At 48.8% G+C, this 21,925-nt stretch overlaps 2 protein-coding genes across 3 annotated transcripts in view; one reads left to right on the forward strand and one right to left on the reverse strand.

Annotated features, from left to right (window-relative positions):
- The window catches only part of PPP2R5D (protein phosphatase 2 regulatory subunit B'delta), a 27,685-nt gene extending 20,861 nt beyond the window's left edge, over positions 1 to 6,824 (reverse strand). Inside the window, exons 1-2 of one of the 2 annotated variants that reach the window (XM_085054487.1) lie at positions 6,690 to 6,824; positions 5,792 to 5,893 (exon numbers count right to left, since the gene is read on the reverse strand). In XM_085054487.1, the coding sequence (XP_084910613.1) occupies positions 5,792 to 5,893; positions 6,690 to 6,716 (129 nt within the window). In that variant the 5' untranslated portion in view covers positions 6,717 to 6,824. Of the gene's footprint in view, positions 1 to 5,791; positions 5,894 to 6,341; positions 6,455 to 6,689 lie in introns of those variants that run through there. The other variant, XM_085054486.1, reaches the window with a different exon arrangement.
- A 6,184-nt stretch (positions 6,825 to 13,008) lies between these two features.
- Positions 13,009 to 21,925, forward strand: part of ABHD12 (abhydrolase domain containing 12, lysophospholipase) — a 38,381-nt gene continuing 29,464 nt past the window's right edge. Inside the window, exon 1 of the mRNA XM_085054508.1 lies at positions 13,009 to 13,276. Coding sequence (XP_084910634.1) covers positions 13,116 to 13,276 — 161 coding nt within the window. The 5' untranslated portion in view covers positions 13,009 to 13,115. The remainder of the gene's footprint in view (positions 13,277 to 21,925) is intronic.

Below are 21,925 nucleotides of genomic sequence, written 5' to 3' on the forward strand. Positions count from 1 at the left end.
TTGCCACACAAACTCTTTGCCTGCATTCTCCTCTCCCACTTCACTCTTGTTAAACTGCACTAACAGAGGCACTTTCTCATGTTTAGCATGTGACCAGAAACTCAAGCCAGTGTTTGCCCAGCTCAGCTCTGTTCTGACCTTGCTGAAGCTCTGCTGATTCAAGTTCTACTTGGACCATAATGACCCAACAACTGACCCTTTAATTTCACACTGACCCAACCTGTGGGAAACTCAGCACAGAAAAGGGCAACATCCTGCCAAAAACCAGAGGGATTAGCTGGAGACAGCCCCCAGCCTACTCTGGCTGTGCTGCATGATCCACCTCCTTCCTGCTGGTACATGAAGCCAAGGAGCTGCAGGATGAACCTGTTTAGGATACAACAGGAATGGCACAATGGATGGGGAGCAGAGGTGAGTGAAGTCCCTTGGATGTCACCCCCTTCTTCCCTCGTAACTCTCAGCTGCCACATAAGTACAGAGATACAAATGCACACCTCACCAGAACACTGACGAGGACTGTTTTGAGGGATTGCATGAACTCAGCAGAGCTCTCCATCCTCCAGATGGCCAGTCTCTTCCTGTGAGGACCAGCTGAGCTGCAGCTAATCTGCACAGTCCTTTCCCTGAACCGGTTTCCAAAGAGGAGCAGCACAGCACTGCAGTGCAAGAGCAAGAGTTAATGCACCTGCAGCATGTGGGAAGGCAGCAAGGTAGGAACAAGGAGAGCTGTCTACAAGGAGATACCGCTCTACAGATTGGGATTTGTAGAGCAAGTGCAAAGACTCCTCATGGAAAACAGGATCCAACACAAAACACCAATTTTTTGTCAAGCCATTACTTTCAATGAGAAATCAGAAAGATTTTCTGGTCTGGCTCTGTTTGAAGGAAATCTTGAGTGGTTCCTTTCCAAGCTCAGCTCCAAGCCAAAGTGGGGGGAGACAAAAAGATTTGAACTCTTTACAGTTTACATTTGTTCTGATTGCCTTCATGGAGCAGCATTGTCCCATGATGAGAGGAGGGAGCCAGATGAGCTTGTGATAAAAACAGCAGTGTCTGCCAAACAAAGCAGGCCCAGACTACAAACTGGAGGCAACTTATCCTAAACAGAGGTCTCTACGCAGTTAAGTCAGGACAAAGCCTTGCTGGCCAGCTTCCAAGACTGAGAAGTTCATTCCTCACCCTAAATACTTGGGTATCAAGGCAGTGTGAGCCACTCAAGATGTTGTCCAGATGCTTTTGGGAGTCCTCGACTCTACAACACTGTCCTTCCACAGGGAAGATGGGAAAAATCTGAATGCTGAGCCATCACAGAGAAAACATGGTACAGAGAGAAACAGAAGATGCAGCGGTGGCCTCCCAAGTAACAGTGAAGGAAGCAGTACACATGGCCCCTCCTAGCTGATGGGACATGCCTATGCACTCCTCACCCACTCAGAAACACCACAGGTAAATGTTCTGAGCATGGTGCTTTTACTGCATTTGAACAGGCTGCATCGGGGGCTGGCCTTGCCACCAGTCTTCAACAGTGTACAGTCTTCAGTCTTCAACATCTTGCATGAAGAAAGACAAAACATAGCTTCAGGTTTAGCTGCCAGCTGTTTAAGAAACATTTATATACCTGCAAAGGTCACACAACTGAGATTGCTAGAGAAAACTTGATGGCTGAGGAGCTCAGATATACTCATAGGCTGCAGTGCTCAGAGGGTTTATGACGGACTGCTGCTACAGGCACTTTCTGGTAAAAGTTGAATCCCTGCTTTCAGGAGGTGCTTCCTGTGGCAGGCCTGCTGTCCTGCTGCCTTCAACACCTCCTACCTTGGTCACATGAATCAGAAGAGGCTTATTTTAAGTTTCCTAACACTTTCTTCTCTGAAGTTTCCATCCCTGAAAACACAGCAGACTACCGAACCTGAAAGCTTTTCTCTTCATGCACAGACCCTTTCCCTGACACCAACACCAGCCAACTGCTCCATGGCTGCAGGCACCCCTCTGCCTGAGCAGGCTCAGCCCCATCTTGACAGGCAGGGCTCACACACCATGGCAAAGCCAACAGCTTGGGAGGCCCTGTTTGCTGTGGCTGTTACTCTGCATATACTGAAGTGACTGGAGAACAGCACAAGGCAGAGTGGGGCAGCCCCACTTTTCCCACTGCAGTGGAGCAGCTCTTTGTGCCAACAGGATGGGCTAGCCCCAGCTGCAATCGAATTAGAACTCCTGCAAGCACAGGCTCCCTGCCTCCAGAGCACTTCCTCCCCACTGGTTCCCACCACCTCTCCTCCTTGTTAGGAACTTGCCTGCACAAGTCAATGAGCCCCAGGCCCTGAGCTTGTTCTGTGCCATTCCTCTTCAACCCAGAGAACAGAGATTCTCTTCCCCCAGCCATCCTGAGCTGTGCTAGCGTCTCCTGCGCTCCCCTACCCGTGCATGACCTCACCTCTGCAGGCACTCCTACTGCAGCTGGGTGCATTGCCACTCGGGAAGCCCCTTCTGCCTCACTGGTCCCTTGAGCATCCCCTGCTTGCTAAGCTTCCCAGCCCAGATCTGCTCTCAGCTCCTCCTCCTCAGATGACTCTTCCCTTCCTATCCCTCAAGTCAGTACCTGCTCTCTTTGTCTGCTGTTACACAGCTTCCCTATTAAAATCAGGCTCTCTGCCTCAGAAGTAACATGAACACGCTGTAATGCCTGTCTCTGAATAATGAACTCCAGGTACTGCAGTAACAAGCCCCATGGAGATATCTGCAAAACATGAAAATACAGCAGCTCAGTGAAAAGGTGCACCCTCTCCCAGAGCTGCAAATCTCATCAGCAAGGCTCCAAGCTGCCCTTGAGGCGGCAGAGCAACTCCCCTCTTTACTGCTGCTAATGCCTGCTCCCACTTCCAGGTCATTAACTCTCTTCCCCACCCAGCTGCCTCTCCCAGTCATTCTGGCCAGAAGGAGTAACTCTTTCTCATCCTCTCATTCAGCGCTGCCTTGGTCTCTGACATTATTTCTTTTTTCTCCTTAAATAGCTACACACAAATTCTCTGCATTCGTATATTCATCATGTTCCAGAGCGACTAAACTAAACATACCTTTCATTTCCCACTCCCTGCTCTCATGTTTTACTCCAGTGCTCCTTGTCTCTTCCTAAGCAAACTGCCCCTACAAAGCCAGGGGTTGGCCAGGCTCTGCTGGCTATTCACATCAGATAGATGCTCATCTTGGAGTAAAACTAAAAGAGTGCTGCAGTACCCCTGTACTTAAGAGGGAATCCAATGCTTGCCTTCCCTTGTGGGGATATGCCTGCTTTTGAACATATCTGCCCTTCCAGATCAGCTCCACTAAAAGCTCCTTTGCTGCAGAGAACAAAGCACTTTGCTTAGGGGGTTCTCTTCATCTCCCTCCACAGAGATCCCCATAGGAGCTCCTAGTCCACAGCCTTTGCCCAGATCCATCAAAACTGAGCTGCTCTGCAACAAGCTTTACTCATCCCACCAGCCAGACAAGTAGCCTGCAAAACAAGTCACAACTTTCTGGTACCAGGATAAATTAAAGTTGATTCCTTCCCCTGCTCCATGGAGCACAGTGTGAGAGAGGAAAGCACATACTGGAAGAGGGCTGCCCAAATGCTGCTCCCCTGCTGCAAGCCCATTAAGCATCTATTGAGATATGAAGAAAAAGGAAAGATCTCTTTAATGCACCCAATTTTCACCCTAGAACAGGCAACCAAGCAACCATAACTCCACAGGGGAATTCACAGGGCATGAAACTCTTACAATGGCAGCAGAGGTATCGAGGCTGGGCTCAGCCCATCAACCCCACCAGACAATACCACTCCCAGCGTTTCACAAGTCAAACCACCTCTTGATTCTGACAAAAGGAACGAGTTTTGCTCCCAGCACACATTACCTAATTCCTCACACAATGTGAAAGTCAAAATACCTTTCTGTGTTTCCTGAAGAGCAAGAAAATCGCATTCAAACTGGTATACATTTCTTCTTATCAAGCAAAGAGCTCTCTTCCATTCTGCAGCAGAGCACTCCAGAGACAGGAAAGCACCAAGAGGGAAAAAACTTCACCGCAGACTCAACACAGAAAGGAAGAAGAGACCTGTGGCAGTGCACACTGCAGAGGTGTCTCCTTTCTGCTCTGCTCTCTGTTCCTATGATCAAAGGAGACCCAGCTTTCCATCTTAAAGAAGGGCTGGATTTTGTCTGGAGTATGAGGAAGTGGCTGGGTATGTTTTGTGGGAGGGAAGCTTAGACACATCCCTTCTAAGTTTCTTCTGCACACAGGCAAATATTACATGCCATTTCAGGTCACAAAAGGAAGCTTGTAGCCTGTGACATTCTTCCCTTCTTTCTGCACCACTTGTAACCAGGAGAGCAGTGCCATGGCCCACTGCTGATTTGGATGGGCACACCAGTGTGACTTGCTTTTTTGGCTATCCATTGCAAGACCCAGGCTTTCCTGCATCTTTCCACAGCTGTGAACTCAGCAATGAGTGCCACATAAATAAAAGGTAAGTCTGACCCATAATGCCAATGCAGAAGTTCCCTCACTTCCTTGGAGTCTGCAGACAGCTCTCCACCAAACTGTTTTCAGCTGTACACACAAAATAAAATGGACAGAAGCAAAGGCCAAGATGCAGGATCTACAAAACTGCTGCCTGTTCCAAGGCACACAAAGTTAGACTCTGGTTCCTTGCTGGCCACACAGCAGGTTAGGCATGAGAAGAAAACTGAGTGGCTCATAGTAAGGATATACTCTGAGGCTCTGCAATGCAGATCAATGCTTTGAAGTAGACTCTAAAATAACATTGACTACAACTATGCCACTGAACTACACATTTCTTCCTAGTCTTCATTAGCCCTACATGTCTCCCATGCCCAACCCTCTGAATTATGTTCCAGACAAGACTAGAGCTCGCAGGCTTCTATGGATGTAGAAGTGGCACAGCTTGTTTGCCAAATTGCAGTATTAAAAAAAAAATAAACCACACACACATGCATGCTTCCTCAGACACGCGTACAACACTCTTCCGAGCCAAATCTCAAATTCCACAATCACTGCCTGAGTGCCACATAAACTCAGGACTACCAGAAAAGTTCCAGTGTACACGTATTTGCACTAATTTTAAGCACAGCTTATCATACTATCACATTCTGCTGAGGCCATTCTAATGTGTCTACCTTGGCAACATCAAAACTGAGAGTGAGACTGCACATCTGGGAATACAGACTGTGCCTTCTTGTGAGGAATGCTGCATTCAGCAACAAGGCTGATATACCAAAGGAGAACCATTTAATCTCTAGCAGTTTATTCTTTCAAGTGTTCCTATCCATTACTTCCTAATCTCACTCCTCCAGAAAACGCCTCAGAAGAACAGATCTTTTCCTATTGCTTCTCACTACTCTCCCACTCTGACACAAAGTGACAACAGAGTTTACTGCGCTTTGCTCTGACAGGAGCACTGAAGCTGCTCCCATCTGTCAGGCTTCCACCTCGATAATCATGGCTTGTTCCTTTCTGCAGCCAACTTTGCCATGCCCTGCCCACCTCTGCGAGCAGCACTCGCCCTCAGCTTCATGTCAAATGCCTTTTTGCAGGTCTGTAGGGTATGAGACGCATCCAGTCTCATCCATAGTCATTGTTCCCTTTGGGCCAATTTTCCTTCTCCGAATTCTTAAGATCTTGGTGACATGTGTTTTCTGGTGGAACAGCTTGAAGCAGCTAAAATGAAAGATTTAATTCCTCCCCAAAGATGAGCTGTACATGCACACTGCTGTACCCAAGGTGAAAGCCTTACCTCTTCTGAATTCTCTGCCCCACCATCCTTTCCGCTACTGCTGCTGCTGCTGCTGCTGCCGCTGCCAGGCTTTGTGGTGCTTTTGGTAGACTTGGGAGACTCCTGAAAGGATGAGAACACATTCAGAGAAAACTTCACCTTGCTCAGAATTTTAGCATTTCTCTGCAGAGTTCAGGTGTGCCCTGCTACAGACCACTCCTGCAGCACACCCCGCTCCAGGCATCCACTCCTAGCCCTTTTTCCCTGGGAAAGGCACCCTGAACGGCTCCCCCGGCAGCTGACGCCCAGGGCGAGGCCACGGACCCAAGCCCAGAAGCGATGCCGGCATCTCCCGCCTCGATCACCGCAGGCTGACCCCGGCGAGCCACCTGCGGGCGACAGGGCCCCGTGTCCACCCAGCCCTTCCCCGGGGCGCGGCCCCATCGGAGATACACGGTGCCAGGGCACCCACAGCCGCGGCCCGGCCGCCCTGGGCGGCGGCAAAGGCGGATCCGGGCCTTCACCCCGCCGGCGGAGGGAGCAGCGGGGCCAGACGCGGGTGCGGCCGTACCTCCCCCACCGGGAGCATCCCCGCGGCCGGCGAAGCGCGCAGGGCGGGCCGGGCCGGGCCGGGCTCTCACGGAGGCACCGCCGGCCGCCCCTCGCACCCTCCCGCCCTCCCCGCCCGCCTCCCCCGGGCCCGCGCGCGCCCCCGCCGCCCTCCTGCGCCACCCGACCCGCCCGCCGCGGGCGCGCGCCCGCGCCCCCGCCCCCTGCCGGCCACAGCCCCGCGCGCGCCCCCGCCCGAGGGCTGAGCCGAGGGAAGGCCGCGCCGGGGAGGGGCGGCGGGAGAGAGCCGTCGGTCGCCGCGCCGCGCGCGGGAGCTACCCCGGCGCCGCCGCCGCCCCCGGGACCGCACCTTCTCCTTCTTCAGCTTGTAGGGCATGGTGAGCGCCGGCCCCCAGCCGCTCCGCGCCCGCCGCCGCCGCCGCCGCCGCCTGCGCCCGGGCCCGGCCGCAGCGCCCCGCTCCCATTGGGCCAGGCCCGCCGGCCTGCCTAGCAACAGCCTCCGCCGCCGCCGCGTGCCGCTGACGCAGGGCGGCCGATTTTTCTGATTGGCCGCAGGGCGCGCGGGCGCCGGGCACGGCCCCGGGGGCGGGGCTGCGGGAGAGCGGTTCTTCCGGGGCAGCGGGCCGGGCGCGGGTTCGGGCTCGGCTTCCTCCCGCGGGAGGGACTTGGGGCGTGCGGGTCTCCCCGGGACACGGCAGGCGCCTGCCCGCGGCGAGGAGGCGCCGAACACCTGCCCGGGGCTCCCGGTTCCCCGCAGCGTGCAGGTGGCTCCCGGAGAGCGGGAGGAAAAGTGACTGGGCTCCTTGTTCTGCCGCGTCCTGCCCGGCTCTCTGCATCGCTCGAGGAGGAGGAGCCGCAATAGCCTGAGCTGGCTCCAGGGTCCACATCCCACCTTTTCGGGGCAGGTGCTTGTTAGTGCTCCGATACACGGCTTTGGGGAGGCTGCCCGTGGGGATAAGGGGTCAGTGAAGCTGGTGGGTCCAAGGGTGGATGGAAATGTCTCCATAAGCACTGCGAGGCCCAGCACAGGCAGAGCTTTGTGCCTGCTGATAATGGAGAAGGCTGTTCCTGGGTTTTGGGGTCAGGACACTTCCCTGCTTACATGGGGCAGCCCGACCAGGTCATTGGCAGGTGGTTGTGCATCCTCACAGAGGGACGATGGTGTCCAACAGCCTGTACATGTCACCTTCAAGCTGGTGGTTAAGGTGGGGAAAAAGCAGCCAGCAGAGGAGAGCAAGCTGCCCTTCAGTTCATAGATCTGAGCAGGGCCTGCTGGCAAAGGGACACTGTTAGGGCTAGCAGTGTCTAGAAGGTGTAAGGTCAATCCTTTTTGTCATTGTCCTTAAGGTGGTGGCTGCTGGCCTGCTGCCAGAGGTGCAAGAGCTCCCATTCACTTTAGCCAAGCCGGTGGTAAGGATCTCATGGAATGTGGCACATGAGTGGGCAGAGAAGCAGGGGATTGGGCAGTGTCAGAGATGCTTCAGCAGAGATGGGCAAAGTGGCTGGGGGTGCAAGTCAAAGGGGAGCCAGCGGAGGGCAGGGCTGTCCCATGCCTAGCCCCTGTGTCACGGATCCCCAAGGGCTCATCTCGCTGAGCCAACGCATGGAGACAACTTTTGTCTCCTCATAGAGTCGGCCCCCTCGGGGAGCATCACAGAGGGGGTGCCTGGGGAATAATGTTCTCCAGCCCAGGTAGTGAAGGACCTCCTGGAAGCCTCTTAGTCTCCACATCTCTGACTGTTGCACTGCACCCTTGCCTATTCTCTCCCCACACCACTGTTTGCCTGTCCAAGCTCTCCTCACCCCTCCCCACCCCTCATCTACACACAGCTCCTTCCTTGGCCCCTGACCTTCCCTGCCCAACACCTGCCTTCTGCCCCTGCCTGCCCACAGCACATGCTGCCTCTCCTCTGCAGGGATTTAAACCTGGAGAACATTTTTGTGGACAGTAAGGAAAACATGAAGGTCCCCATCTCCAGATCTTCCAGAAGAGTGATACTGCAGAATGTCAATGGGGAGTCCCTCAGGGTCTCCCCACATCAGGGGCTGCCCACCAAGGCAACGCTGAGCCAGACCTTCTGCCAGTCCTATGCTTGTGCCTGTACTGAGATCCTTCAGGAGAGGCCCTGTGACCTCTTCCTGGCGAACACGTGGAGTCCTGAGGTCATCCTCTGCACCTTGCTCTGGGGCTACAGACCTTGTTATGCCACCAACCTGCGGCACCTCCTGTGCCACACCCAGCAGTCCTGTCTTGCCCCAAAGGCAGCCCCTGCCGCAGGACTGCAAGGTGAGGGGCTGAGAGCAGCTTGGGGTGGGGGAAGCATATGGATTTTCCTGCCTTCAGGAAGGATGCATTCAGCATGGAAGGATGGCTTGTCCTTCCTTCCATTCAGAGTGGAAGTCCCTTTTATCTGAGTTCTGCATTATAATCTCCACATGGTTCAACTAGGAGACAGTTGGGTAAGCAGATGAAGAAGCCCATGGTGCTAGCTGTTCTCCTAGCAGGCCTCTCTGAATTTCCAGAGGCTGCCTTTATCAGCAGCTTGCAGTGTCTGCTTTGCCTCAATTCACCTCTCCTTGGCTTTCATTCCCCTTTCAAGTACCATCTCAAAGGAGATGGCTCTGCCCCTTTTCTGATATCTCTGCTGCTTTGAATATCCTTGTGCTCTCCAGAGACTTTTCTCACAGTGGTTTCCTAACCAGAACTTTCTCCTGGTCTTCCAGGTCCCTTCATTGTCTCCTGCTCTGGATTCTGTCTTTTGGGGAAATTTGAGCTCATCCACAGCCAAACACAACTCTTGTTCCTTCTCTTGAAAGTGCTACTTAGCATCAGTGCTTACTTGCTGTCCTTTGCTTTCCATTAGTCTTCCTCATCTCCAGATCAGGCTGGTAAATCCAGATGTGGCTGCCTCTGAAGAATACCGTATGGAGAGGAGATTGACACTTGTGCAGTCCATCAGGCTGTGTTCTTGCCCCATGGTCTGTCTCCAGACCTCTTTGGGATCATTCCACACATACAGAAACTCTCTGGAATGTGTCCTTGCCCATAGCAATAGTTTCTACTATTGCTCTGTTGTAGTCTTTATTCATGCCTTGAGCTAAGAAATCCCAAAATCTTTCTCAGTCTTTACTCTGACTGGATTTTCCTGTTCTTCCTGTACCTGTTTTGTAGAACTACATGGAGCTACAGCCTGGTAAGAAACCCTGTGTCAGCACATTCCCTCAGCTATTTTGCATTGTTCAGATACAGTATTTGTTGACCCCAGATGTCAGAATTTCACCCTGGCTTGCTTCTAACAGTAGCAGAATCAAGGTCTGTAGTGGACTGTTGCCTCAACAATCTCTCAAGTCTACCAGAATTCCACCATGGGGGTGAATTTGGAATTCAGAATGGATGTTGTGCGTTGATTTCTGTGAGCAGGTTAATTTCTGAGGCCCACTCACAGAAAGGCTCACTACCCTCTTTCAGTAGGTCAGAAGGACAACTACTGATCCCAAATGGAAGAACCTCTTTGTATTGGTGGGATGACTGACACTACTGGAGTGCTGCAAGGGGTGTCTATAAACTCTTCAGAAGGGATAGGCAAGGAAGGAGAAGGGTTGGAGCGTAAATCTGGTGAGGAGCAGCTGAGGGAGATGGTGGAGTTTAGCCTGGAAAAAAGGATTCTCAAAGGAGATCTTATTGCTCTCTACATATTCCTGAATGGAGGTTGGTCTCTTCTCCCAGGTCACAAGTGATAGGACAAGAGGAAAGAGCCTCAGGTGCCATTTTCGCAGGGGAGGTTTAGATGAGGAAAAATTCTTCACTGAAACATTGGTCCAGCATTGGAACAGGCTGCCCAGGGTGGAGTCATTTCCTGGAAGTGTTCAAAGAATATCTAAACGTGGCATCTGGGGACATGGTTTAGTGGTGAACATGGCAGTGCTAAGCTAATGGTTAGACTCAATGACCTTGAGGGTTTTTTCCAACCCTAATGATTGTATGGTTCTGCAATTCAATATTCTATAAATTATGTACCAGCAGCACAGAGGACATTGCACTAAAAAAAAAAAAAGAAAAAAAGACGTGGTAATTCCTGAATCTCAAAAATCTGATATGATGGGAGAGACCAAGCAAGCACCTGTTTATACACCTACGTAGTTAAGCAAGGGAAGCATTTAGACATGCTGAGAATAGCTTAAGGCCTCCACAAGAAAATAACTTGCTTCTTCCTAGCACAGAGAAAAAGCCAACTGGTATTAAGACTCACACCACAAAGACTGACTTGCAAGTAATTTTCCTTAGTCTTCCTCAGTAGTAAACTTTACTCTGAGGCATCTCAGAGGATTTATGACACCTGAGTCTATTCCCCTTGTATCAAAGCCTGTGGAGCAGCTTGCAATTCTCTCCTCACAGGACTACATTGCCATTCCCAAAGAGCCCCATACAGCCTTTGCAGAGCCTGCTTTTGCAGTGACCACCACTCAGGACACTGTCACCAGGCAAAGCTCCTGACAGTTGTCGATTGCAGAACTCGGTCTTCCCAATGAGACACAGAAAATGAAACAAAATCAAATGGTCAAGAACATGCTCCTTTGCTGTTCAGTGCATGCAGAAGTAAAACCAAACCAGTCTTTCCAAAAGCCTGGCTGAAAATGTTAGCAATTGTGGTATGGTCAAGAGAAAATTTCTGAAAATCTCAGATGTTAGGAGAATCTTGTAGAAACAAGACAAAATACATACCAGTTCATTACACAGTATTTTCTGCTAGTTATCCATAACTGCTGAGATAGTTGAGGCTGGTATTTTAAGAATAGCTTCCTCCTTTTTGGTCTAGTGCCTTGTCTTTGCTCCTGAGATTAATTAATTTATGTATTTCTCTGGAATCTCAATGTTCCATCAGGTACAGGATCACTCAGCAACAATTCAGAAGAAATGGATGTAAGACAGCTGAGGTCACTTGTCCGAAGAGACATTTTCCAGAAACTGTTCCACTTTTTCATCTCACAGGAGCACAGAAGGTATCCCAATGGATCAGCCTAGCACTGGCAGTGGCAGACAGGACAGAACACCCGAGCATGGCTGCTCTCTGCAGTGCACTGCTGTCCTATCTCTAACCCCAAAGGCAGAGATAGAGCAATCATAGCTAGTGCAGATACTGCAGGGAACGTTTCACTTGTTCTTCATTTGCCACCACTAGTTTTGAGTGACTTCTCAGAAGGTTGAGTAGTGCTAGCACATTTGGATGGCTCTAAACAGACAGAGGGCAGGTTTAGATGTTAGGAAGAAATTCTTTACTGTGAGGGTGGCAAGGCACTGGCACAGGTTGCCCAGAGCAGCTGTGGATGCCCCAAACCTGGAAGTGTTCAAAGCCAGGCTGGATGGAGCTCTGGGTATACCAGAAGATATCCCTGCCCATGGTAGGACAGTTGGAACTGAATGATCTTAAAGTTCCTTCCAACCCCAACTATTCTGTGATTCTATGAGAGCAGGGAGCCCCATGTTGTCTGCAAAAATTGGATTTGTTACTTGGTGTGCAACAAGCCAACAGTTACACACTCAAGAGAGACATAGATTATTTATTTCAGAGTTTCATAAGCCTGGGTGCTTGGTGGTATTCCACAAATTAAGCATGCCAGCTATCAAAACTTTTTACTACTTGTACGTTTTAGCAAACAAAGGAATTAGTGCTCATTGGCTACAAGTTACATAGTTCTCTTATTAATTATCATTCTGTCTTGTATTGGTTCATGATTCTCTTGCTCCTCATGCTAATTTGTTTGCACACCCAGTCTTTCTCTTCTTTTGGGTCTGTGGCATTCTTGGGTCGGTGGTCTCTGAGCTGGTGGCCACAGATCTCTCCCAGATGGAATCACCTTTTACCCAGTTGCAGCTGATTTCAGCACAATTGCAGAGTTGGCTTTATTAATTTCTTCCTTGTCTTATAAATTCCATGTCCACTATCAGTGGGCATCCTTCTTCCAAATCTGTGTTAACTTCCCCCCAAATCTGAGACCACTGAAGCACCTCAAGACCTAAACTTTAACATGGCAATTATTTTGTTTTTCTAACACATAGAAAACCGCCTTTCTTGCAGACTAGGCTTGAAAGTATACAAAGATCAAAGAACTTCCTTTCTTATGAGAAATTTTACATATTCCACACTTCTCAGCACCCACACAGAGGCAGGGAAGCTCTGCAACTTCCTTGTCTTGCCTCTTTAGGCGCAAGGCAAATGAGGACGTGCTTTCCAGTGTATCACAACCCTCCTGTGCCATCGAAGGGCTTCGTTCCTGCTCCGGTTCCCACTGCCGATTCTATCAATAGGCTCTGACTTTCCCCTCATCCTTGGACCAGCCGTGCCCAGGTGTGTACCGCCGCCCGAGCGCGGCCTCCCAGCCCTTCCAGGGGTTAGAGGCTGATCTCCTAGCAGGCTCCCAGCGCCCTGCAGCCAGCTCGGGGGCAGTTTGGCGGGCACACAAACTCCCGCCCTCAGCGCCGCGGGGCCCCGCCCGGCCCACAGCGAAATGGCGGCCGGCCTTTTGCCCGCACTAGAGATGGCGCCGCGGCCGCGCTGAGGCGCTGCCGGCCGGGTCGGCGTCGGAGGCGGGGATTGGCGGGGGCGGTGGAGGGGCGGGGCGAGGGGCGCGGCCGGAGGCGGGGATTGGCTGGCGGGCCGGCGGGGCGGGGCGCGGGGCGTGGCCGGGCAGGGCCGGGCACGGCGCGCGGCGAGTGAGCGCGGCTCCGCTCCCCTGCCGCCGTCTCCGCCGCCGCCGCTGCCGCCCCCGCCCCGGCATGAGGAAACGCAACGAGTCGGTCACGGTGGAGCATGAGCGCGCCGCCGCCGCCGCTGCCGCCGTGCCCGGGCCCCTCGACAAGGGCTGCAGCCTGAGGCGAAGCCTGCGCCTGCCTGCCGCCGCCGCCGCCGCCGAGGGCATGAAGCGACCGCTGGGCAGGTGAGCGCCGCCGTCCCTCGGCCGGGCTTTGTTATCAGCGCCTGCCCGCTGCCCGCGGGGCACCGGGAGCCCGCCGGGAGCGGGGCGGCAGCGGGGCTGTGTGTAGCCAGCAGAGGGGAAGGGCCGCCGCCGCTCCCCGGCCGAGGGAGCCCCGGCACGGACAGGTACGCGGGCCGTCGGGATGTTCCCCTCCTCAGCCCTGCTTCCCCGGCTTTCCCTGTGCTGCAGGAGGGCAGCTGCCGGCCCGCTGTGCCTTCGGTTCTCGGTGCCAAGAGCTGGTTAGGGAGCGGGGCGGTAGCGGGACCGGCGGACCCAGCCCTGGCCGGCAAAGGATGGAGGGTTTGGTGTTCGCACCTGGGCGCTGCTGCGTCCAGCCCCCTTCTGGTACAGGCAGGCGTTCTCCCGAAAAAATGGCTAGCACGGAATCCTTCCTTCCCAGAGCGTCTGAGGAGCAGCAGGGCCCTGCAGGTAGGATGTCTGCGTTTCTGGAAGAAGCTGGTGGCTGTCAAAGTGATGTCTTTCCCATAAATGAATCAGATTTAGGGGTCAGTAGGAGAAGCTGAGTCCTTTGGAAGGAGTTTAGCTGTGGATTTTTGCCAGCTGTGTGAACGATTTAAACGTTTTGTGCGTGTTTATAATGGGGTAGTGTTTGTGTACCTTTCTAAAAGAGCTGTAACAATAGAAGGTGCTTATCACCTGGACCTTTCATCGTGCAAGATTTTGAGGGGATGAAATACACGATGAAGACTTACCTCCTTGGCCCTCTGCAAACTGAGAGTCAAGACACAACCTTTTTGTTTCACCTAAGCTAGTATCGTGGTGTTCTTCGTGTTTTGAAAGTGTGAAGAATATGTAATGATCAAAATAGCTGTGTGGTTTGGGTAGCTGAAACCAAATTTGCTGTGCTTCAGCAATACAGCAGCGTGATTAAAAAAAAAAAAAAGGTGCTTATCAGTGCATTTCTAGTAAATGAGCTATTGTGGATGTTTCCCTGCTAAATTTTCTGAGATTATTTTTCTGTTCTCGTAGACAAAATTAACATTTGAAAAGAGCTGTGGATATTTGTCGTGTTGAAAGGCAGGCTTTAAAATGTGATTTCTTTTATTGGGTAATAGCTATTTAATTTTGTGCCCTGGAGGTAAACCTTTGGGATGCTGTCAGTGCTCTGTACATGTTATGACATGCTTTTGGTAATTGAAAATGGCGCTGGGTTGATCTCTCAATTTCCATGACTGTGCAATGGATCAAACCGTGTCAGTGCTCTGCTTTTATAGCATTTAAAAATTTGTCATATCTATTCTCTTTGCCAAAATGGGTGACTTCTAGACCGGTGGCACTCAAATGATGGCTTGATGGCTTCTTCAGCGTTATGAATGGCACTCAAGTACCTTTTACTCAAATGGAAATGCTCTACCAGTGGTGAGCATTGAGCAAGCCCTAAGAGCACAGAGTGCAGGCTGTTGGCTTGGGCTGACAGGCAGGTGCTTTGTGGATACCAGACACAGCACAGCTGTATTGAAAGGGCCAAGCTAAAAATAGGGAAAGCATATCCTGTCTGTGAAAAATGTTCTTGTGTTTATTTCTCCATTTACACATTTGAAAATGGCCGGCAGGCAGCTTTTCCTCATTTTTCTCTGTGTTCAGCCTTTGAAGCTTGTTTCAGAAATTCCTGAAGTCCTACATGGATTTTGCCCCCCACCTTTTTTTTTTTTTTCTCCCTCCTTTTTGGGTCAGGTACAGTATTCCACGCAGCAGTGTTTCTCAGACTCATGACACTGTAGAAAAACCTTGTTGGAAGCTTGTTTTTCCTCTTCCACATTTTGAGATATCTGTCATTCTGTGATTTTTTTTTTCTTTCATGCTGTCCTGTGTTGTCTGCCTTTCTTACTGACTTTCAGTGGACCTTCTCTGACTTCCTCACCCTGTGAGCCTTCAGACAGTGGTTTGCAGCCAAGGTATCTCTGTCTGCTAATACCTTCCAGCACTGTTTTTTAGGGGATAACAAACACACTGCTAAACCATGAATCTGAGCGTGCAGGAGGGGGAGGTCCAGGCAGAAGAAGGTATAATGCCCAGAGATGAGGTTCTTGTCCAGAACAATCACCCTGAGTCGGGTCAGACAGCTTTTTAGCTCCATATCCCACCTTTGATGGATAGCAGAGAGTGTTTAAGGAAGAACAAGAGTGAAGGTATGTATGCAGTGGACCTCCCTTGGGGGGTTACCCTGACCATGGTCACTTATGTGGCCAACAAGTTGCTGTTAGACCATCTAGAGTCTCATATTTTTGTATGCAAGGTCATGCTGTTATTGCAGCGTTCCTTATACTGCTGGAAATAAAAGTAGTCTTTGACTGTGGGTTACATCAGTTTTACTCCCCACCTTGCAGAAACTGTAAGGTGAAAATTCAGCTGCAGGGTTGCTGGGATGGTGGAGGTGGCATAATATCTGAAACTGGAGATTTGTGCCACAGCAGACTATTTTTAGCATGCTCCTTGATGAAATAGTTAAAATCAACTCCTGAATGCTGTGTTAAAGGGGAAGTGGGGCTGTCTGCATTTCATGCTGCTGTTCTTTACCCTCTGCAGATTTGAGGAAGGAGCACAAATGTTTGGCTTCATCATGTAGGTTTCCATCTCTTATTTGTAAATTATACAAACCACTGGCTAGAAAGGCAAACCAATCCCCAGCAGCATGGAGAGGCTGCGTAGTTCTGCAGCCAAGGGCTGATCATGTGGCATATTCCATGGGTCAGGAGCACAGGGAGGGGTGGCTGCAGAGGCAGCTCTGTCTGTAACTGCAGCAGTGACCAGGAGACTGTGGAGCAGCAGCAGAGCTGGTGTGTGCCCTTCTCCAGCACAGCTTTTCCTGCTCACATCCAGCTCCTCAGCAAAGGCTAAATAGCACTGTAGGTGATGTTTATGGAATACATTCTGGCTTACCACTGGCAGCAGTTTGTTCTTGCAGCAGTATTTTTGAATTTTACCAGCACTGTGTTTGCCCCTCAGTTTTTGTTCAGTCATACCATCACAATGTGCTCATTCATCCAGGAGCTGAAACTCATTCTGAAGAGGTGCCTGTGCGTTTTGACTGGCAACTACTCTGTTGCAGAAAGTGATGTGTGTGCTTCTAAGTGTAATGGAGATGGATATATGATAAATAAGATTTATGTGGCTTTGGCTAGTGCAAAAGACAGTGTGGCTTTTCTTAAGTGGTTTACAACCAGAAATGAACTAATTTAGGTATTTCCATTTTTCTTCCATAGATAACAATACAATCTAATATGAGGGTTGCCAAAGCACTTTACCAGTTGCTCCTTTAAAAGTCTCTGAATGTTTTTTTTTAAAGGAGCTGTTATGTCTAAAATTATGAAATGCAATAACGCAGTAAGTAGAAAACTAATATGCAGTGCTTACTTTTCTTGGTATGTGTATTTTGTGTGATTGGCCATTCCTCTAATATTTCTATCATTAGGCATTTTCCAGGTGACAGTGTTGAAGTGCTAGATGGATATTAAGATAGCATTGTGTTTTGGGTACATGCTGTGACTCATTTTTGTGGTTGGTGGCTGCGATGTTCTGAGGAAATGTGTTTGAGCAGCCATAGATCAGCCATAGATCTGGAAAACCTTTATGTGGGAGTACAGAGAATAAAGAAAATCAAATGAGCTTAATGCTGGCATTGATACCAGAGCAAATTCTCCTATCTCATTTCTGCTGAACCCTGATCCTGGTGATAGAAGGTCACATGCATGTTACCCTTCACTTCTCTGACCTCATCATTATCTAAGCCTCATTTAATCCCAATCAATAGTCAGACTATAGATATGAAATATGAACGTTGCCGTTCTCCAATTCTCATAGAAACACTTGTTTGCTACAAATGTTAAAACTTGTTTCTGTCTCCATGCTGTGGAGCAGGGAAGCACTTCAAATCCCACATGTGTGAGCTGTGTTCTTTGATACTTCTGTGTTCTCCTTGCTGGATGGAGAAGCAGATGTCCCTCAGGCTCCCTTCTGTTGTCCCTGTGACTTTCACTCCTCGAAATCCCTGGTTGCTGGGACAAATCCCTGGAAGGCGTGTTTTTGGGACCCTCCTACTGGCTGTCCAGCCCGGGTATCCCACAAGCTGGATATTTTTTGACTGACACTACAATTTGATATAGTTTCAGTTCCACTCTAGCCACTCTTGTTTGTTGTGAGCAGCTTCCTCAGTGCTTTCTCTTGAGAGGCAGAAGGTTGCTTTTGCAGTTTCACAGTACAGTTTCCTGGGTATTTTATGAAAATGCAGGGAGGTGCTGAAGGCAAGAGGCTGCAACAGCCTGCTCGTGTCTTGCCCTCTGATGCAGCTGAATTTTCCTGGAACAGTGAGTGTGCTCAGGCGTGTCAAATGCGATGTGTTGTGACCCTCGGTGCCATCCTGCCCCAGCAGCTGAAGTGCTTCATGCCTTCCCGTGTCTCTTTGGATTTAACCAGCGGTATCTTTCCTCTGACAGAAAACTTGGCCATTATCTATTGTCTGCCCCCCGTGTTGTCTCACTGCCCCTGCCTTATATGTCTAGACCTAGCCCCATTTCTCCTGATGTGACTTTTTTAGAAGCATTTGCAGAGTCTTTTATGATTGTTCCAGTCTGTTCCATTGTAGCAGAGATGACAAATACTTTTTCTCCTGCAAATTTTCATCAATATATTTAAGGGGTTTTTTTCCTCAAGTGAGTTTTGTGCTATTGTCTCTCTTAATTGCTGTCTTCAAGTTAAACCAGTTACTTGTCAGTGCTTTCAAAAGAGGAAAGAGGCTGCTTGTGTAGAGACTTTTCATCAGCCATGCAGCTTTTTCACCAATTCCACCTTCCTACTGGGTAACTGCCTCTATTTCAGTTCTTCTTGAGTAGAGTTCACAAAGGAGCTGTGAAATGGTTTCCAGTTGCTTGACTGTGCTTTCTTTCATAGGTTGAATCACAGTCACTCTGATGTGTAAAATATGTAAAAGCAGTTTCCTTTGTGTGAGTTTTTTTAAGTGGGTTTTTTTGCTGTTTGTTTGTTTTATTTTGGGGGGTTTTGTGGTTGTTGTTGTTTGTATTGTTTTTTGGTTGGTTGGGGGTTTTTTGTTGCAGTTCTGTTGAAGAGTGTGCACAGTAATATTCAGATATGTCAAAAATGAGGTTGTGTAACTATTTCCACATGTATGTCTCCTTTTTAATTTTTTCTTATTTATTTGAATGGCATCACAGTAGCTGTGCCTCCTGGTTTGTCCTGTGCATTGTCAGCCATTTTGGCAGCTTATGGCTAGGGAATGCCTCTGAATTGTTCCCAGGTTATCTATTTGGGGCATTAGGTATTCATTCTCTGCATCATCTTCCCAGTTTGTTCAGCCTTTCCAGCCATTATAATTCTCTTTCCTTGTGCTCATCTTCTCCCCTCTCTTTCTCAAAGATGCATAAGTCATTCAGCAAAAAAAGCAAAATTCCCTTAAATGTGGGGAATTAGTTTTATTATTGCAGGTTGTTTTAATCTTGGATTTGTTTTTTAGGACGTAAGGATTTGTGAAGCCATCCTGTTGACACATAGCAGTTCTGTGCCTCAGTGTGTTACTGTTAAAGCCTATCTTTTTTGCCATTTTTAACCCTGACTTTGGGGTTTATTTTTTTCTTTTGTGTTAAATAAGCATGCTTTACTCTCTTGAGCATCCCTTGAGCTTCTTAGCATCCTCCTGCAGGCCTGTCTGTACCATCTAAAGTTTCTTTCCTTGGATCCAATGTGTCCATGAACCTCTGGATTTTCTGTAATAGAGCAGAGCATTTTTTTCTGCTGCATCTGCTCTGTTTTATCTTCTAGTCTCTGAGCAGTTTTCTCAAGTCTCCATACTTCCCATGGAGAACTCTGCTGAAGCAGATATGTTCAGGCTGAAGAGAGTTTGCCCTCTAGTTTTCTGCTAATCTCCTTGAACTCATGATTCCATTGCAGTCCCATTTCTGACATCACACTTGCCCCTGGGTTCAGTTGCTCTGCTTTCATGGCTTATGTCTGAATTAGTCATTACAATGGTATTGCTAATTGCTACTACTTTCTAATACTTAGGAGCTGTATGAATTGCAGACCTCTGCTTGTTTGAGTATACCTAAACTTTCCTTTGGTTTTGGGTAACTCCTGGAACCACCAGGATGTTCTAGTCACTTCTGGAGTGTTAGTGCCAGTGGAGATCAGGGTCTTCTCAGAGTTGTCACATTTTTTTCTGTCTTTTCTGGCACGTGGTTGCTGAGCCAGAAATCAAATTCTCTGCAGATGCAGTCAGAGGTCATCACAGTGAGTCTGTAGGTTTTCTCCAGGATGCAATGCAGATGCGTTTCTTTTTGGTGAGAACAGCATTGTGGTGTCTTCATTAAAACTAATGATGGTGACATCATTTCCTCTCTGGAATCCCCCTGCTGCTGTATGTTCAGGAGGCCTGGTGTACCCAAACAGGACTTCTGCTGTATTTGAAGAGCACTGCCTGCTGAGTCTGGGCTCCTTTGAAAGGAGCAGTGGTGCCTGCTTCAGAGGCTGCAGCCAAGTTACTTTATCCTCTCCGGCCTGAAGGGCAGGTCAGATTATTTTGGTAATCATGTCAGGATGGGAAATTAGAGAATAAATTTCTACATGAATTCCCCTATAAAACTTAGGGGCTTTGTAAACCCACTGGGTAGCTGTACTGTGTCATGCTGTTGGTGTTACAGCAGTGAACAGCTTCTGACATTGGGAGTGAGTGACTGCAAGCAAGGGAGGTTTACTAAGGATGTAATGTGAGAGCACTATGTTAATGTAGCTGTGACTGAATCAGTACCACAAGAAGATTAAAAGAAAGTGCTTCAGCTGTATTAAAAGGGTAACAGGAGACCTAGGAGACTTTAAAGCCATTAGCCTGAGGTGGAGTCTGTGCAATTTAAATTGCAAGAGTTGATTTGAAATTCAGTGGAAGGAGATTTAACAGCTAAATATATATACTAATGAAAGAAGATCTGTCCTGTGGAAAGACACTGTAAAATGTGACAGGTTTGTCAAGATTACAGCCTGGTTGGTCAAAGTATCAGCAGTAAAATTATTTCTCCAAAGCACTTGACTTTGTACTGTAGTTTATTTTATTGAAATGGAGATAACTAATGGAGAGCATGTTATCTCTATTGAAAAGTGACTCAGTGGAGAGAGACACAACCAGGGAATTATAGTGGGATTGATGCTTGGGTTCAAGGGTGTGTAATTTTGTCAATCAGCCATCCCAAGGATGAGACAGTTAGTGCTGATAAAAGTGGGAGGAAGAGAGACTTGATAAGGGTTGATGAGTAGGGAAGTCAGCAGTTTGGAGCAGATGGTCAAATAGTGAAAAGGTCACCAGGACACAAGTGTAGCTGGCAGGATGGTGGGGGAGAGAGGATAGGGATTGTAACTGGGGGATAGGAATGGTGACAGTGCGTGAAGCTGTTCTAGGTAAGTCACCTCTGTAAGCTGTCATGTGTCCCTGAATATCCCTTCTCCAGACAGTGAGGCTGCCATCTAGGCTGTGGACTTTTGCCTTGCTGGCACGCATCTCTCTCTCTCTCTCCCTCTCTCAAAGCAGTTGGTGAAACTAGTGCAACACTTGGCTTCAGAAATCTGCTTCTTTATTATTGAAGCTATTTAAACTTTCAAGCAGAATTGCCTAATTTTAGACTCTATCAAATGCCTTGATCATTCACTGAGCTAACAGGAGCCATGACTATTTACTTTCCGAATCAAAGTGTTTGTTTAACCCAGATTTATTTCAAGATTGTAACTCTTACTGAGAAGTAGAGCAATAGAAAAGATTGTTAGACTAGAAAATTAACTTCTAAAACACAAACACTCAAAAATATTCGAGATAAGTCCCACAGCTGCCCTTGTTCAAATCTATCCAATTTGTACCCACTTAAAATGGTTTTTAATTCCTCTTGCAAAAGAGATTAGTGTTGAGTAATAAGGGAAATAAGGTCATGTGAAGCCTCATCTCCCTTGTTACTAAAGGTGTGTAGAATAAAGGATTTCATGTGGCATAACTGAAAAAATATTCTTTTGGAAGGGTACTCTTCAGTGGCGTTGCACAAGCTCAGAGCAGAGAACAGAAAATGCATTTACCCTGTCCAGAGCCTGGTTTCCTTTCCCCTGGCAGTAAAGCTTCCCCTGGGGTGAGTTTTCTGAGAAAGAGAAGCCTGCACAAATGAGGATGATGTAACTGGAAATTTGGAGTTGGAGCTTCCAGGTTGCAGCATCCTTGCTTGTGGAGCAAAGTGTGTTCAAGGTGTTTAAGAACTGAGTAGATTTTAAGGCATCCTTGACATCCTCAGGAAGGGAAGCCTGGCACTCTTTTCTCCCTTAAAGCTGTCCTATCGCACTTTTTGTAAAGTTTTGATTGGTTTCAGAGCAGCATTAGGAAGCAGGAATAAAGCTGACAATGTGAGTTTTATACTGCTGAATGTGAAAACTGAGTTGCACACAATCATTGGAAGTAGCCCATTCTCTTGTTCTTGCAAATCCAGCAAAAATGCAGTGACTGACCTTTTCTTTCAGTTTCCGATGGCTTTGTGCTGTCTCTTGTAAAGCATTATTTTCCCCTTTTGACTACCAGAGTAGGAACCACATTTCATTTTAAACTTTGGCAGGCTG

The sequence above is a fragment of the Lichenostomus cassidix genome, chromosome 3, assembly GCF_008360975.1.
Source record: "Lichenostomus cassidix isolate B80296 chromosome 3, HeHo_3.0, whole genome shotgun sequence".
Lineage (NCBI taxonomy): Eukaryota > Metazoa > Chordata > Aves > Passeriformes > Meliphagidae > Lichenostomus > Lichenostomus cassidix.